This window comes from Gouania willdenowi, chromosome 1, assembly GCF_900634775.1.
Source record: "Gouania willdenowi chromosome 1, fGouWil2.1, whole genome shotgun sequence".
Taxonomy (NCBI): domain Eukaryota; kingdom Metazoa; phylum Chordata; class Actinopteri; order Blenniiformes; family Gobiesocidae; genus Gouania; species Gouania willdenowi.
Window position 1 is genome coordinate 21,615,861 of NC_041044.1, and position 18,377 is coordinate 21,634,237.

An 18,377-nucleotide genomic window follows, 5' to 3' on the forward strand; every position below is an offset into this window, starting at 1 on the left:
CTGCTGCTGCTGTGTATAAATCTGTGAACGGGTTTGGTCCAGAATACATCAGTGACATGTTAGTCAGGTATGAACCCAGCAGGTCTCTCAGATCTATGGACACAGGTCAGATAGTAGAGCCCAGAGTTCACAGCAAAGATGGTGACGCTGCTTTTAGTTGTTATGCTGCAAAAAAGTGGAACAAACATTTTTAAAACCAATTTAAAGACACTATTTCTCTACTGTGTATGATTGAGAGGGAGATTTTGAATCATGTTATTGTTGATTTAATGTTTTTTATTGCTGATTTTAAATGCGTTTACTGATGATTTTAAATGTTTTTACTGCTGATTTTTACGTTCTTATTGATTTTTAAACTGTCGAATGTTTTCCGTTGCACTTTGTGATCATGTAAAGCACATTGAATTGCCATGTGTATGAAATACGATATACAAATACTTTTGCCTTGCCTCGCTTTCCAAAACAATACATCTCAGTTTAACCATGAAGACATGTTCAAGGACCAAACAAGATCACACGTGCAAAATGTCACCAAAGCATCAATTACTTCATAAAGACACAGACACATATTATATAAAAATACAAAAACACTATTAAAATAATTGAATTTATAATCAGTCAAATTTTGTCATAATTTAAGTCAAATTGTTTTTTCTCCTCTGGAAATGTACTTTGTTGAAATACATTTTGTGAATGTTTTAGTTTTTGGTGTATTTTTCTCTATCTTTGGAAGCTTTTTGTGTGATTTTGTTGTTACTTTGTGTACATCTCACAAAGTAACTGTGTGTGTCAAGGAAAGCACTTCACTTCCTGTATTACACAACAATTCTCCCTCCCCCCTTCACTCTGTGTGTGTGTGTGTGTGTGTGTGTGTGTGTGTGTGTGTGTGTGTGTGTGTGTGTGTGTGCATGCGTGCGTGCATGCGTAACTAGTAACTCTGCTGTCAAACTAGTTTCAGGGAGTGGTTCTAGCTCACAGACTTGTGAAATGGCACAGATACAGACAGAAACCATGTGTCTGGAGCTCCTAAAGGAACCAGTGACCATTCCCTGTGGACACAGCTACTGCAGGAGGTGCATCAGCAGCTTCTGGGATGCTCTCAGTGCAGACATATGTTCACACCAAGGCCTATCCTGATGAAGAACACCATGCTGGCTGAGTTAGTGGACCAGTTAAAGGAGAGCAGACTCCAAGAAGCTGCTGGAGGTCCCAGCTTTGCTGCAATTGAAGACGTGGCCTGTGATGTCTGCACGGGGAGGAAAGTGAAAGCCTTCAAGTCCTGTTTGAACTGCGTGGCGTCTTACTGTGACCTTCAGAGACATAATGAAGTTACCCCATCAAAGAGGCACAGACTGGTGGATCCCTCCAAGAAGCTCCAGGAGAACAGCTGCTCTCGTCATGATGAGGTGATGAAGTTGTTCTGCTGCACTGATCAGCAGTGTATCTGTTCTCTCTGCTCCATGGAGGAACATAAAGGCCACAACACAGTTTCAGCTGCAGCAGAAAGCATGAAGAGAAGGAGAGAGCTGCAGGAGAGTCAAGCTGACATCCACAAGAACATCCAGGATAGAGAGAAAAAGCTGCAGCTGCTTGAGAAGCAGCTGAGGAGCATCTAGCTTTCTGCTGATCATACAGTGCAGCACAGCCAACTGATCATCACTGAGCTGATCCGTCTCCTCCACAGAAGAAGCGCTGAGCTGGAGAAGGAGGTTCGAACCAAGCAGCAGACTGAAGTGAGTGTAGTCCGAGTGCTTCAGGAGAAGCTGGAGCAGGAGATCAGGGAGCTGAAGAAGAGAGATGCTGAGCTGCAGCAGTTGTCTCTCACTAAGGACCACATCCAGTTTGTCCTCAGCTACAGCTCCATGTCAGTGCTCAGTGTGTCCACAAACTCCTCCATCATCCACAGAGGTCCTCAGTGCTGCTTCCAGGAGGTCACAGCAGCTGTGTCTGAGCTCAGAGAGCATCTTCACACCATCCTGATGGAGGACTGGACCAAAGTCTTTGGGAATTTGGAGAGAGTGAAGGTTCTACAGCCGCCAGAGCCCACGAGCAGAGCTGGATTCTTACAGTATTCACAGAAGATCACTCTGGATCCAAACACAGCTAATGAATGGATCAGATTATCAAAAGAAAACAGAAAAGCAACAAGAATGGAAGAAGATCAGCATCATCCTCATCATCCAGATAGGTTCACCGGGTGGTGTGTTCAGGTCCTGAGCAGAGAGAGTCTGACTGGACGTTGTAACTGGGAGCTGGAGGTGAGAGAGGGAGGAGTTGGTGTAGGGGTCTCATATAAGAGTATCAGGAGGGAGGGGAGAGGGGATGAATGTTGGTTTGGATTTAATGACAAATCTTGGACGCTTTACTATAATCAAAACAATTACAGATTTTATCACAACAACATCCACACTGATGTCTCAGGTCCTCGTACCTCCAGGATAGGAGTGTACGTGGATCACACAGCAGCTACTCTGAGCTTCTACAGTGTCTGTGACACAATGACTCTCCTCCATAGAGTCCACAGCACCTTCACTGAGCTGCTGCACATGGGAATCAGGCTTTATGTAGGAGCTAGTGCTGAGCTCTGCACACTGTAACTTCATCAATAACACACGTTTCTATCTCGTCATCTACGTATCCATTAACCCATCATGTGTACCCACACTGACTTCTACTCTGATTCACTGAAAATACATTTTTATAACTTTGGGTAAAATAAATGATGCCATTAGACCAGTTGTTCTCAAACCTTTTTTGGATCAAGTACCCCCTTTCTCTTAATTTTGAATCCATGTACCCCCTTTGTCCAACATTATGCTTTGAAAACAACTATAGAGCATAATGATGGCATGAACAAGTGATAACAAACATTTTAAATAATCTCATTTTGTAAATAAGTGGAAAACAACAGTATTTAGTGCAGTGGTTGCCAACCTTTTTTGGATTGATTGAGATCTAGAATTTCTGGCGACCCCAAAAAGTTTTTTTTTTTTTTTTTTTTTTCCAGATTTAGTTTTTGATCATGTTTGAGCTCAGATTTTATTTAATTTTTTTTTACTGCATTTCATTTGAACTAGATTTATATTTCATAAAGTGAAAGTATATAAATACAGTTGTATAAAAAAAGAAAGAATAGAAATTAAAAAAAAGAAAAAAAATTTTAATTACATTTTTTCAAAAAAAGTAATAGAAAAAACAACTATAGTTTTTATCATTTCCGATCATCTCACGTCTGGGGTGGGACCAAGACTGACACTTTATTTGTAAATTTTCAACGCTCTCTCTTTCAAGTGCCCCCTGTATTGCCGTTGCGTACCCGTAGGGGTACACGTACCACCATTTGAGAAACACTGCATTAGACAACATGCAAACATGCAAAAAGAAGATCTGACACGTAAAGCCATGATCCTTTCATTAAAAAGCATTCGATTGTAGTGGTGAGCAACACATCAGTGTTCCTTCTGCTGGTTACCATGGAGACAGTAACTTGTCCATGCCTGATTTATCAGGTAAAGTGTTTCAGCGAGTGTATATTCTTCCTATTCCTCTAATCATCATCTGTCTTCTTTAATCATCAAAGCCATGAAGAAAGTATAGTAGAGTCACATGATTCACGCATGTGCTCAACAATCTGGCCCTTAGAGCATCCAATGTGGCCCCTAGAGCATCCAATGTGGCCCCTAGAGCATCCAATGTGGCCCTTAGAGCATCCAATGTTGCCCTTAGAGCATCCAATGTGGCCCTTAGAGCATCCAATGTGGCCCTTAGAGCATCCAATTTGGCCCTTAGAGCATCCAATGTTGCCCTTAGAGCATCCAATGTGGCCCTTAGAGCATCCAATGTGGCCCTTAGAGCATCCAATGTGGCCCCTAGAGCACCCAATGTGGCCCCTAGAGCATCCAATGTGGCCCTTAGAGCATCCAATGTTGCCCTTAGAGCATCCAATGTGGCCCTTAGAGCATCCAATGTGGCCCCTAGAGCACCCAATGTGGCCCCTAGAGCATCCAATGTGGCCCTTAGAGCATCCAATGTTGCCCTTAGAGCATCCAATGTGGCCCTTAGAGCATCCAATGTGGCCCCGCAGGAAAAAGTAAAAATGACAAAGCATGACATTCCTTCTATTTTATATGTATTGTTTTAGTTTTTACATGTTCCTTCAACAGCATGTGCAGAAAAAGTAAAAATAAAATAAAACAATAATAATAAATGTTCAAAAATAAATAAATCAAATCAAATGAATCATTGTGTAAAATACCAAATAATTCCACTGTAGATAGGTCAGTCAAATACACAAATTCAATGAAACTTGCACATGCTTATATCACATGACGGCAAAACATTTTTAATCCCACATTCTTCCATTTTCCTATTATCACTCAACAAACTTTCCCCAAATGAAATGAAATTAGTTACAAAATTCCATATTAAATTAGCAAGGACACAAACACAGCTTAAAGGCATGTAATAAAAGCTTCTTTTCTCTCTTTTTTGCACAGCTTATTTATTGGCTTGACTCACTAGTGACAATGTCACATCTCTGTATCCAGGCAGCAGCATCTCTGCGTCATCCCAACCAGTTGTTATAGAAATGACCCTGTACCTTGAAACAAGAGGACCTGAACATGACCATGTGACATCAAAGAGGGCAAGAAAGCAATCACACAGTGTGAGAAAGAAGACCTGTGGATTTATTTCACTGAAAGCGTACGTCCACATGTGATCCAGACAGTCCAGCTGTGACTGCTGATGTGTTCTCACATAGAGAGCACAAAAACAGGATGCATACTACTATACTGTATGGGTTTGGAATGATGGATAGTTTTTCATTAAAATCCTCAAAGTCACAGGTTCCTCACTTTCTAAGCAGCGACGACTGTGAAAAAGCAGAGATTCTAGGTGTTGTTTGGTGCCACTGTGTTTTGACACATAGCTTGGCTCGGTGAGGCTTGTTATCAGGATGGAGTGTGTGTAAAGCACAATGTTTACCAATCATTATTTACTGACTAAAAAAGCAATAGGAAGAAAACAACCTTGCTATACTTTCTTCTTCTTCTTTGTCTGAATTGCATTTGTTATGGCAATTTTTATATTCATCATAATATCGTCAAATGTGTGTTCATGTGTACAATTTGTCATGTTTTAATACATGATGACTCCATTACTCTTCGCACTTTTGAACAGCTGAATCATGTTAGATTAAACAGTACAGATCATATTGTACTCAGTGCAACACAGAGTCTCTGCTGAAGGCCAAACTCAAACTCACATGCAGATACACACGAACACACACACACACTATCAAGGATAGATAAGAGTGGCGCCCAATCTTCCTCATAATATACACATCTTCATCATCCTCAAACGTTTCCACTGTTGGGCATCTGACTCCCCCTTCTCCTCACCTCAAGGTGGAACTTTTTCTGTTATCTGTAAAAAAGCTGAAGCTGTGAAACTGTTAGTTAGAGTGGGTCTTGCCTTTTTGCTCTGCCACGAGCCTTTTGCCTTTCATTCTTTCAGGATGGAAGCTTCTTTTTTACTCCTTTTTATTTAATTTTATAATAAATCTTTTTTATAAAATCATCAATGCTTCGACTGGACTCCATCATTCAACCAGAGCAATAAATCATGTCTCCAAATGAGGTCAACCGCAAATTTGCCGTTACACATTCTTCCTGGTTTAAATTTTATTTTGGTCCATCCAATAAAACTGGTTCTTATTTTGTTTTCAAGGTGCAGTTTGTATATTTAATTATAAAGCAGCTAATTCCACCAAATCTATATCTTATGAATGTGAGAATTTTAGCACTTTTTGCATTTTGGTCGTGAGATACTTTTATGGAGTCTTGCTGTTTTAACAGCTCTGTTGTTACCTTCTCCTTAAGCTGTTTATAACGCTTTTCATGTGTAATATTAATGCTTACATTTGGGCTTAAACAAGGAGAATTACATCATTTATTTAACCAGATTCTTATTTAAAGCTGATATCTGGAGTTTCTGAGAAATCTATGTTATGTATGATTATTTTGAAACGCAAAAAAATACCTAACTAGTCTTTTACTATGGTCTACTGTCGGTGATCATTAATATACATTTACTGTATGCAAGTCCCTCCTTCGTCCTATAGACCCCTATACAAATGGAAACGATCGCCTAGTGCACCCAGCCAATAGGCTTCAACTTCCTGTTTTTGAGACTGTCAATCAAAGTGAATGTGGAACTGTGTACGGAAACAACAGCAAACAGGTAAATATGATTTTGGCTCTTACCTGACCCATAGACCTATATCAATGAGACCCAATACGACCTTGTTATGTTCCGTGATGCGCGTGCAGAAAAGTAGAGGCGTGGCTATCAGCTTTAAGAGCAACTCTGTTATTAAAAATGTGCTGCAAATGGCTTATTGGAAGTAATAGAACAACTGTTGGCAATGGCTGCTGCTGTTGTTACGACACATTGGCTGAGCAAACATGCTCTGATGGCTGTGAGCTGAGGAGCAACATGTCAGTACGGTGATGAAATGATCAGGCATGCCAGGATGCTCTCGCTTAAACAACTTAGTTTGTTAAAACATGTCACAGTCAATACACCAAAGCTGGATGATCCATCCTGCTGCTTACTGCCCTCTATGTAAATGGAATGCAGGCTTGCAGTCTATCATCCAACACTGAGTTCTCACCAGATCTGTTTCTGTCCTCGTACTCCAACTTTAGTCACAGTGGGGGCTGCACAAACGTCATTTTCTGTTCTGAGAGCCACATTATCAACAATTACATAGATACATGTTATTCCAGTTTCATTATTGGACTAATTTGGCATGTTTTTGTTGGCATTTTTTGTGTTTCTGGAATAACTTTGTACATTTTTTATGTAATTTTCAGTTGTTTTGTGTATTCTTGAGTTGTTTTGTGTGTTCGTCAATCAGTTTGAGTAATTCTGTGTATTTTTTATTGTCATTTTATGTATTTTTCTGTTGTTTTGTGTTCCTCAATCAGTTTGAGTAATTTTGTGTATTTTCATTGTCATTTTATGTATTTTTCTGTTGTTTTGTGTATTCTTGAGTCATTGTATGTATTTTTGTTGTTGTTTTGTATTTTTTTTGAGTCATTTTGATGTCACTTTTCGTATTTTTGTGTGTTTTTAGATTCATTTTGTGCATTTTCTTTGCGAGCCGCACAAAATAAGATCGCCCATGTCTGCTGCGATCTGTGGCTAACCTCACCCCTCACACTGCTAGGATTCGACCTCATAGCAGGAAAAGGGTGCAGCAAGGTGAATTGAGCAGAAGTCTAAAGTAAACATCTGAAGATCAATAAAACGTGCTCCTGTGCTGTGCCGCTGGGAAATAATGCTAGAGGCAAAATGAACATTTGACCTTTGACGGGACAGCTTGAAGCATTATGCACACACTTTGTGTTCAATACTTCCAAGATATGCAAAGATACAGCTTTATTTTTAACATCTATAGTCTTATGGTTTTTACATTCTGCAAAACTAAAAATCTCAGAAGATTTCTGCCATTATAGATAATTCATTCACCAAAGTTACATTTTTAGTCATAATAGTCAAATTTTAAAGGATATTTACAAACTGAATAATATTCGGTTAAGAGGAAAACTGGTCAGTATTTTAAGTATTAGCAGGTGGAACCTTACGGATGTTTCCTAGATACAATACATCACATCTGCAAAGTGCTCTACTACTGCTGTATTACAGAAAGACTTGTACATGCTTATGAACTGCTGTAGAAAGAGGTTTTTCATACTGACTGATTGAATTCTATTTGATTTTGAGTTAACAACATATAAGTGAGCTGAAAAATAAATAAATCACAATCTAACCTTTTTTTTTAGTTCAACCTACTGGTATTCTTGGACTCTGTTGCTGCTATTTAAAATGTGATATATCAGCAATAAGTGGCTCCTTCATAGCTGAAATACCACTATGTAATCTGAGCATCAATAAACGTAAATATAGAGGTGAAGCAATCCATTCTCAAGACATGCTACAAGTTACTAAACCAGCATATATATATATATATATATATATATATATATATATATATATATATATATATATATATATTTTACCACTGGCTGACTTTTATGTGTTTTATTTTGAATAAATAAGATACAGAATTATATGAAATTTGATTCAGAGACACGCCTGTCTAACCTGCTGAGCTAATAACGCTAAAGTTATATATATAACAAGTCTATTGTTGTTATAGCTTTTAAACAGATGTCTAAGATCAGATTGTGCAGCTCTCTGCTGAACAATGTGTTATTTTAATTCCACAGTATCATGTCAGCACAGGCACATTCAGACCAACAAATCTTACAACTAAAAGGACTACAACAAATAGAAAAATAAATAAATACATAAATGCCACCATGTATGTAATAGCTAAACAATTGTTAGTATTGTTATTTCCAACTGTAAATCAGAGGAAATATGAGGGCTTTTTGTTCTGTCCTTGTTCGACCTGTGATCACTGAAAATAACATGAACATGTTAGAAAATAATGTGACAAACCCAACGAGCTGACAGGGTTGTGAATGTACTATTCTGACTTTGTGATGTCACATAACAAATATTACATTTCTTAACAACAACAAGAATTGCAATATTTAGTAAAGGTAATTTATTTGCCAAAAAAAAAACCGAACACAACTCATCTCCCACTTCTGACCCCTGCCATACAACCACACCATCATTCCATCTACACTTAGGGGCGGAGTCACTAAAGGTTTAGGGGTATTAAAACGTGTGCAAACATCACACGCTAAGAAGGGGTACAAACCCCAGGGAATCAGGACTGCGCATCTTCTGCACATCACAATGCGCCCACAATCCATCCTCTGATGAATATGTAAAGTAGGCGGATCTCACAAGGGGCGCAAAAAAATGGGAGGAGGAAATGTAAATAAATTAATGCAGTGGACACAATGCAATTAATCAAACCAGGAACTGTTTGCGGTGACCCACATTCAGGTGCAAACACACACACAGAGATCAGCTGCAGTAAATGTTGACACAAAACACAATAGAGATGGAAAAAATGCTCCAGTTAACCTTTATAGTATGAAAAAAATGTAAATAAAATAATAGTCAATAATAACAGCCACTGAATACGGAACTGCAGTGTGTGAAGTGTGTGTGAGGGAGAGGAAAAGCTAGGAATATAGGTTTTAGGTTAGGTTTTTACATTTATATTTGTTTATTTTGTTTTCTACATTATTAAATGTTTGTGCAGCAGACATAGAATTCTACCAGCCTCCAATGAAACTTCTTCAAATGTCATTTTGTGCTTCTGTGCACCTCACCACTTTACATTAAATGAGCTAAATGTTCAATAAATAGGGCAGTCTCAACCACATCTATACGCGCACCTACAGTATAAGTGGTGCAATGTTAGTGAATTCCCCACAGTACGTGAGGAAACAGCGCCACCAAAGGAATTAGGGACACACCTGGTTTACCATCCTTTATTTCAGATCTTAGTGAATCCAGCCCATAGTCCTCTAACTGGTGCTGTCCACACAGGTACATTAGTGACTTCTGCTCCCTTGTAACGTACCCACCACACTGCTTACACACCATTTACACTGATGTCACTGATACTCATTCTCATTCCACTCACACATAGACTAGCACAGGTGTTTCCATGCAGGCAGACCTGCTAATACTCTATCATGTTTTTCTGCAGGCAGTGCCTTCTCCTCGTCCTTCTCTCTCTTTTGTGTTTCAGGTGTCGTGAAGCTGATGATGGCAGTTCCTGATCTGTGGTTCACGGCTCAACTCATCTGGGACACTCTGATGTTCTATCTCTCTATCCTGTTCTGTTCTCCTCTCATCTCAACCAGTAAAAGCAGATGGCTGCCACCTCTGAACCTGGTTCTTCTGGACATTTATTCCTGTTAAAAAGGGAGTTTCTTTCTCCCCACTGTAGCTGACGCTCCTTCATGTGAATTTGTTGGGTTTTCTCTAACTCTTAGTAGACTTACATACTGCTGCACATGTTTATGTATTAAACTAAAATAAAGTGGATTTGTGTAAAATATTATAAAATAGTTAAATTGTACAAATGTTATATGTTTTGCAATTACTCAAAAAGAAAAAAAAAAGCGTTGCATGTTAAACGTTTCCTACCTTTTTAAGTTACTGCTAGTTTTCCTTATTATCCTACACTTGAATTAAATTGAAAGCGTGAACATTTAGTATTTAATAATTGTTCGGATTACTCAGTACATTTTAAGCAGCTTGCAGTTTCAGAAAGGTTGGTGACCCCTGTTCTAGGCTCACCACCATATACAGATTTAGGACTAAATAAGTAGGGGAAAATACATCTTTAAAAAGCTCATATTTTAGCAACTAAAATGAATGTAATAATAATAATAATTTTGATAGATTTTTGTACAATTTCTTCATCACTGTCATTAACTATAGCCGGTAAATGTGATGCTTCTGTGCTCACTTTTGTGGGAGTGATCTCTCATCGTTGACTTATGACTGAAATGTAAGAGAATCGTAGTCAATACATTTTCATCCAAGGGAGGCTTGGACATCTTTCCTCCATCAGAGCGATCCTTAAAATAGACGTTGAGATATTTGAGTCTGAACTGATGGAGCGACTGCACTGATATCCCTGGGGCTGTGTGTGGAGATGCTAAAAATAGATTAAAGGTACAGTGCATCAGGCTGTTCATGCCATCACGAGGAAATTCAAACTGTTTTTTACCCCCATTTTAAATCTCAACCTCACTTCTCATGCAGCACTTTCATTTTTCTATTGCTATATATTTAGCACTTTTTTTCGTTAGCATTAGCATCAGTCACATGGCGCCCAATGTGAGTGTCTGGGCGTGTGCTACTTTGTTCCCTCCCTTCCTCTCTCGCCGCCTTTAATCCCAGTCGGGCACAGGGAGGACCCTGCTTTAAATACGCTCAGGGTGGAAGAGAGAGATTAAAAATGACAAGAGTGATTAGTGAGGCTATTAGGAGGACTGCCCTGCTGCTGCTGGACAATGACAGGAGAACCTGAGTCTTCCTGACAGCATTAAGGCATCCCTCCCTCCCTGTCCTCCTTTCTTGGGGAAGTGGGGGTGGGGAATGTTCGGAACTTCCCCTGTCCAACATATTTTGCACTACACTGAACCAGACCACCATTTTCCACCATTTTTCTTTTTTGTAATTCTATTTTTCACCTTGTCTGCTGTAAGAGTGTGGATCATATAACAAACAACCAAAACTGGAGATCTTAACCAAATATACTTCTACAAAAAAGGAAAATAATGTTATTACTAGGTCCCCTAGCTCCTACTTCTGCATTTTGCTCTCGTCTGTTCAGCATCTAATTTCCCTCTTTTTTATTCTACTCCCACATTTATCAACTCTGCTACACTTTTTTTTTAAATCCATCTTCACACATTTTTCATGCACATTTCCTTACATACTTGTGGCTCTGAATGATGTGATTATGTGTAACTGCCCTTGAAGTCATCAGCGGAGGTGTAAAGAGTACCGATAAACCCTACTCAAGTAGAAGTACTGTTACTGGATTGAAATTGTACTCAACAACAAGTACAAGTAAGTCATACATAAAATACTCAAGTACAGGTAAAATGTAGGGATGGGAATCAAAAACCGGTTCTTTCTGAAAACCTGTTTCCAGTAATCCAATTCCTAGGAATCGTTTGTTTGCTTGCCTGTTAATTCCGATTATCGGTTCCCGCTTACATCCCAAATACGTGATGACGTCACATGTTTTCATGGAGCACCGCTCCAAAAAACGGATGGAAATTCACAGACACCGTAAAGTTAAACGGACACTGGTGGCTCCGTATTTAGTAGTCAGTGATGATTTGCATAGTTTTTTTGGCAGTTCAGACGGTGTTTTAGGTGGTTTAGGAGGTGTCTGAAGCTGCCAGGACGGGAGGGGGACGGGCGGTGCACCTAATGAGCAGTCCCCCCGAAAACATCTTCCCATAAAGAAAACGTTCCGGTGACAGCATTTCAAGCCGATTCTGTCCATTTCCGTGTTCATCATTGGTCGATTCCGTGATTCCGTTAACGGTGATTTTATAGGGCCCTACATAGTCCAAAGAGTGGATCAAGAAGTCCGAAGCCTTCCTCCCATCCCAACCAAAGACAGCACCACCGTCTGGTGGTGGATGAAGAGGGACACATTGCCAATGGTGAAATATCTCTATGTCCAAGAATCCTTGACACCATCTGAAAGGGTGTTCTCCACAGCTGAAGACACCTTAAGTCCAGAACGATCTCTTATCCTTCCTGACGAGGCAAAAATAGTTAATCAACCACAGTTGATAAGTGCAGCTGTACTTTTAGTTAATAGGTTCTTTTTTACAGAGCAATTATTTGTTGTTTGTCTGAATTAGTTTTGGATCAAGTTGTTCGAAAAGAGCACTGTAAATATTCTCAAATGTTTGGAGCCAAAGTGTCATTTATTGTATATATTATTATCCGGTGAAAACAATCTATACCTGCCTCACCTGGTGGATTAACAGAGAGCTGATGTCCCTGCAGGAAATGTAAGAGACAAAGATAAGATAATAAAGAGGTAAAGCAAACAAATCCATTTGTATTATTTCATTCCCTCACCCAATGAGAATCTAAGTAATCAAATTGATAAGCAGTATCGATAATGGAATCGGAATCACTAAATTTGTATCAATTCCCATCCCTAGTAAAATATAGCTAAATTAAATAGTACTAAAAAAATAAAAGTTACTAGTTACTTTCACCCCCCACGTTTATTTTTGGTAATAAATCTTACCACAGTTCCCTTGCATACAGTAAACATCTCATGTATAAACTTAAAAAGGAAGAGACAAAATCTTTCACAATTGGAACTTCATTTATTTTCCACTAATACATCTGTATAAAATAGTAATAATTATTATTTTTCAATCAATTAAATGAAAAATACTAAAAAAAATATTGGGCTTTAAGTATAGCTAAATTACTAAACTCTAAAACTAAAAAAAAATAAACGCCATCCAATTTGTTTGTTGTCTGGTAATTTCATTTTTTGTAGTTTCACAATGTTCGTTGATCATTTAAAACAAAAAAAATAATAATTACTCAGTCACGATTGGGTGTAGAAATGTAACAAATTACTTTATTTATTTCAAAACGTACTTCAGTACAAGTAAAATTCCTGATTTAGAAATAAAAAAGTACCCATAAAAGCAACTCAATTACAGTAACGTGATGAGGCTTTACACTCTTCCCTCATTGAAATGTAGTGACACCTTATTTAGAAGCAAACCTGTGATTGGCCCTGAGTGGAAACCTGTCGTCAACGTGGAATCAAGGAAAATCCTCTTCTTAAGTCTTGGCTATTACAGCCGGTGTGGGGGTGGCTGCTCCTCTCACCAACTACAGCTGTTTTAGGATCACGTAATCCCTGAGAACGCCTCAGGGAACATTAGTAAGGACTGGAGCATATTAAAGGTGTTCCCAAATGTGTTCATAGAGTTAGTGGGTAGCACACAGGAATGGAGCGATGGTGCAAAGGCTGCCAGCTGCTTCACTGTCTGTATCAACCCACTGCTTGGCCATGCTGCTTCACTAACCTCCATCATCTGCGTGTGTGTGTGGCCTGTGGCTATTATAATCTGATTTGTAAGCCTTTGCATGGCTCTTATGTAACAGCAGGGATGAGTCTGTAAGGAGATGCACACACATACTTCCGTTTCTGTCTTTCCACAGAGCGCCGGGTAAAAGAGGGCGGAGGGTGATGGTGCATGAGAACCAGCTGGCACGCTGTATGCGTGAGGAAAACGTGTGTAAAATACAGAAAGACTGTGTGTGTGTGTGTGTGTGAGATGGTGATGAAACAAAGATGGAGGATAAGAAGAAGGCAGACACGCGGCACAGAAGAGTCTGTTATGACTTATATCTGTGATTCTTTGTCACAATCACAAGTGCAAAGCCAAACATCCTGCAGCGTGCTGACCACTAGTGTATGTACTGGATGCTTTTCATGGAAACCAAAGTGAAATGTGAATCGTGCTGTCATTTACAGCACACACAGACTCCCATTGCAGTGTGAATAAAAACACCCCCAGCCTGACCACCCACAGCTTGGCCCATGATGCAAAAAAAGCTGTGATACACTCACTATGTTCACATTTCTTGCATAATTGTTCCAAACAGTCATTATTACTCTATAGTGTCGTCTATAACACCTGCTTCTCATATACGTTCACACAGGGTGATCAAGGTTAGAGAGGAAAGTCATTTAGTTTGTATCCTTACACAATCTCCAACACTGACTTTACAACTTGACAGGGGTGAAATGAATGGATTACAAGTACTCACGTTACTGTAATTGTGTTGCTTTCACTGGGTACTTGTGAGTATATTTATAAATCAGTAATTTTACTTGTACTTCAGTACGTTTTAAAAGAAGTAATTTGTTACATTTCTATACCCAACAATTACTGGGTAAATTATTATGTTTTGTTTTAAATGATCAACAAACATTGTGAAACTACAAAAAATGAAATGACCAGATAATCAAATGTATCACATCATAGCCGACCAATCAGAATAAACCTTATGCATCACGCCAAAAGAGCACTGAATGCCAGTTTTTTTCTCAATTTTAGAGTTTATGAATGTAGCTATACTTAGAGCCTGACATTTTTCCATCCATCCATCCATCCATCCATCCATCCATCCATCCATCCATCCATTTTCAGACCCACTTGTTCCTGTTATTCAGGGTCGCAGGGGTCTGCCGGTGCCAATCTCCAGCTCTGATTGGGCGCTGGGCGGGGTACACCTTGGACAGGGCGAGCCTGACTTTTTTTTTTATTTAGAATTGAATTTTTTTGTTTTCATGTCCCTACTTGAGAAAAAACGAATGCATGAAAATGAAAAGGAAATGGAAAAAAAAATGAAATGAATTTATTGGCTTTAAAACCAAGCTAAGAAGTTGGCTTTAAGTAATCAGAACTGCAATCATCAGCCCTGATATATATATATATTTAAAATATGTATTGAACTACAGTATTTATTGAAGCAGGATTACTTGTACTAATGTACACACATAATGTTTTTATGGTGACTTTTAACAGCTGTCCAGGGACAGCAGATGAAAAATAGCCATTAGGGTAACTCTGGTACATTTACGGTAATATTTATGAAAGTACATGGTCCCTGTCAAATAAACAAAATATATATATACACATATAAATATATATATTTTTTATTCTAAAAAGAATTGCACATTTTGACAAACCTTTTATTTTATACATGAGATGTTTATTGTATGCAAGGGAACTGTGGCAACACTTATTACCAAAAATAGACGTGGAGGGTGAAAGTAACTAGTAACTTTTACTTTGAATACTATTTAATTGAGCTACGTTTTACTTGTACTTGAGCAGGATATAACAGTACTCTTTATACCTCTGTAATGTAAAGTAGTGCTATAGTTGGTTTCAACTTGAATGAACTTGATTCAAAAGACAAAATAAAAGGCAAAGCTCTGCAATGTGAGGAAACAGATAAGTGGTGATGTACAGCTCTCGCTCTCCTCTTCCTAATGGCCACTCTACACTTTCCATTTTAACCCTGATCTTCACCTTCAGTTGAGGTAATGTGAGATCTAATGCTTTCCTAAATCCTGAACGGAAAACATGTAGAGTGGATTTGTTACATATCAGCCTCATGTTTCCTCTGCAGTGCCATAAGTTCAGTAAGTGTGGGTGTAATGATGGAGATGCTGATCACTAGTAGATGTGGTCAGAGTTCAGATACAAACCTATGTGTTCCGTGTGTGTGTGTGTGTGTGTGTGTGTCGTTGATCATTTGTGCATAATGAATAATAGTTGTGTGTATGTCAGTCTTTATTTATGGCAAATTTAATTGAAAAACTGTCTTGACAGCATTTTATTTTAATTGGTAAATAATAGTATAAAAGATCTCATGTATTACATAAGTATGTACAGTGTAATAGCAGGATTCATATGATGGGATTGCATGTTGTGTTGTTGGTAACATACAGTAGCTGTGTGTAACATTGTGTGTTGGCTACGTTCTCGATATGCTAGAAATCAATACACTTTGTTGATCCTGGTTTCTTAGGGAAAACATAGATCATCAGCAATGTTGAGAAAAAAAAACCCTGACAAAAACAGAAAAAAGTCTGTGTAGCCAACAAAACAACCTAAAGCTCAAAAACCAAATGTTTCTGTCTTTCCCGTGTATTATTTTACATCTGCGTCATTATCAGCATGCTTGACACTTTTATAGTAAATCATTTTAAAGATCACATTTCCAGAACCTAAAAAAAAAACATTTTCTACAACCCTGATCAATATCAGTGAGTATAGATGAACACAGATATAAGGCTAAAAATGTTCAATGTCAACGACATGAAAACAGAGGCATTTACACAGGCCATTTGTTTTATCAATCAACTGTGTTTTCACATAATGAATAATAACTATGCATTAACTACAGAAGCTGCCAAATGTGATAAAAAGTGAAGCCCTTTATTATTTATAATGATGCATAATCGTCACTACTCTGGTGTCCAACCACCAGGACGTGAGACGGTTTATTCTTTCCCTCTCCTAACATTAGGTCCAAACCTTACCCGTGCCTTTAAACAGAACATGTCAGCCATACAAAGTTCACAAGTCCATGCAAAAGTAACGAAATACACAACTGTGGCTGAAAAGCTTCTCATGAGCCTTTAAAACTAGACAATGTTGACAAACTGTAGAAGATGACTGCTTTAACTTGTTTTTTCTTTCGCATCCCACCTTTATTAACCTTTATTATCATACTGGGACCAGTGTTCCATTATCAATACTATTTGTATGTGTAATACACACATAAGAATACAAATAGTTAAAAACATAATAATTAACAGATTTAAACATCATTTTAAATTAGATCAGGATATTTTCCCCCACTTTAATCAGTCAAATTTCTGAATTATATAGTGAACTTGTTTTGATTTCCATTGGAAAGAAACAAGGTTAGGGTTACATTATTCATATTATTCAGGGACACACACAGAGCTAAGGTCAGGTATCAAACTGCTAACCTTGCACTTCAAAGATAATCAAAAAAACCAGTGGTTAGTTTCAGGCGTTAAATGCTGTATTTTCGTTTAAAAAGGAGGTCATGGTGAACCTTTTGCTTATTGTTTATTAGACGGATGCACAGCACAGTGTAATGACGTTGTGGAGTAAACCCTCAGAGAATACAGTACATAACAAGGATGGACAGCAGATGATAGTTAGGGACAGTTCACTATGGAGAGATGCTGAGAGAAGATGTGAGTAAGCAAAGATCTGGAGTAGAGGTGGAGAGAAAAAGGACATTCCATCAGAGTGGATGCACTGTGACAGCTCGCCTGCAAAGAAACTATGTTTGCACCATTCGTGAAAACCAGCCGCTGTCGCGAGCCTGCTGCAGCGTTTACATTAAACCTGGAGCTACGGAGCAACCCAAAGGTCCTCAGACAAAACACGAGGCTTTCACACAACCAGGCGAGTCTCACCCATGGGGGTGTAGACACCCGCACTTTCATAAAAACTCAAATTCATTGTTGAAAACATATTGGTCCAGTTAGATTGACTGAATGGTGATCAAGCCAATCACAGCCAGCCATTTGACGAAGCCGCCGTTCTGAGAAGGTAAACAAAGAGTGAACAACAACAATGAGTAAAGTGTACGTAAAGTGACAAAAAATAAGTAATAGGTGGCAAGAAAAGAGTGAAAAGTGACTAAAATGGACCAAAAGCAGTGAAGAGTGGTAAAAAAATGACAAAAAAGAGGAAACAGGTGGTATGTAAAGGCAAAAGGTAGCTTAAATGAGCAAAATGTGGCAAACAATAGTGAAAAACTGCAAAAATGTGGAACAAAATGAGGCACATTGTAGGGAAAAAAGGAAACAAGTGTTATTTATTGATTTATTTGGCTTGAATTTATACAGCGTGTTTTTCAAGGAGACTCAAAGCGTGTACAGAAACCATTATTCATTCACACCAGTCATACCAGTAGTGGTAAGCTACAATGTAGCCACAGCTGCCCTGGGGCATACTCACAGAAGCGTGGCTGCCATTTCGTGATTACAGCCCCTCTGACCACCACCAACATTCATGCACAATTCATACCCATTCATACGAGGCAATGTGGGTAAAGTGCCTTGCCGACAATGACTAGGATAGAGCGGGATTCAAACCCCCAACCCTTCGGTTACTGGACGACCTACTCTACCACTGAGACACGATCGCCTAAACTACCTTGGAAAATGTAACTTGCAAAATGTAGCAAAACATGGTTAAAGAATCGACAAAAATTGGATAAGAGTGTCAAAAAGAATTCTC

At 38.7% G+C, this 18,377-nt stretch overlaps 2 protein-coding genes across 10 annotated transcripts in view; one reads left to right on the plus strand and one right to left on the minus strand.

Moving 5' to 3' along the window:
* sh3gl2a (SH3 domain containing GRB2 like 2a, endophilin A1) overlaps window positions 1–18,377 on the minus strand; it is a 53,473-nt gene that overhangs the window by 15,748 nt on the left and 19,348 nt on the right. The gene's annotated exons all lie outside the window — the stretch shown is intronic.
* Window positions 926–5,071, plus strand: LOC114461576 (tripartite motif-containing protein 16-like). The gene is made up of 2 exons (XM_028443773.1): window positions 926–2,258; window positions 4,497–5,071. Exons 1-2 carry the CDS (start codon window positions 1,863–1,865, stop codon window positions 4,584–4,586), a joined length of 486 nt encoding a protein of 161 aa, XP_028299574.1. The 5' UTR covers window positions 926–1,862; the 3' UTR covers window positions 4,587–5,071.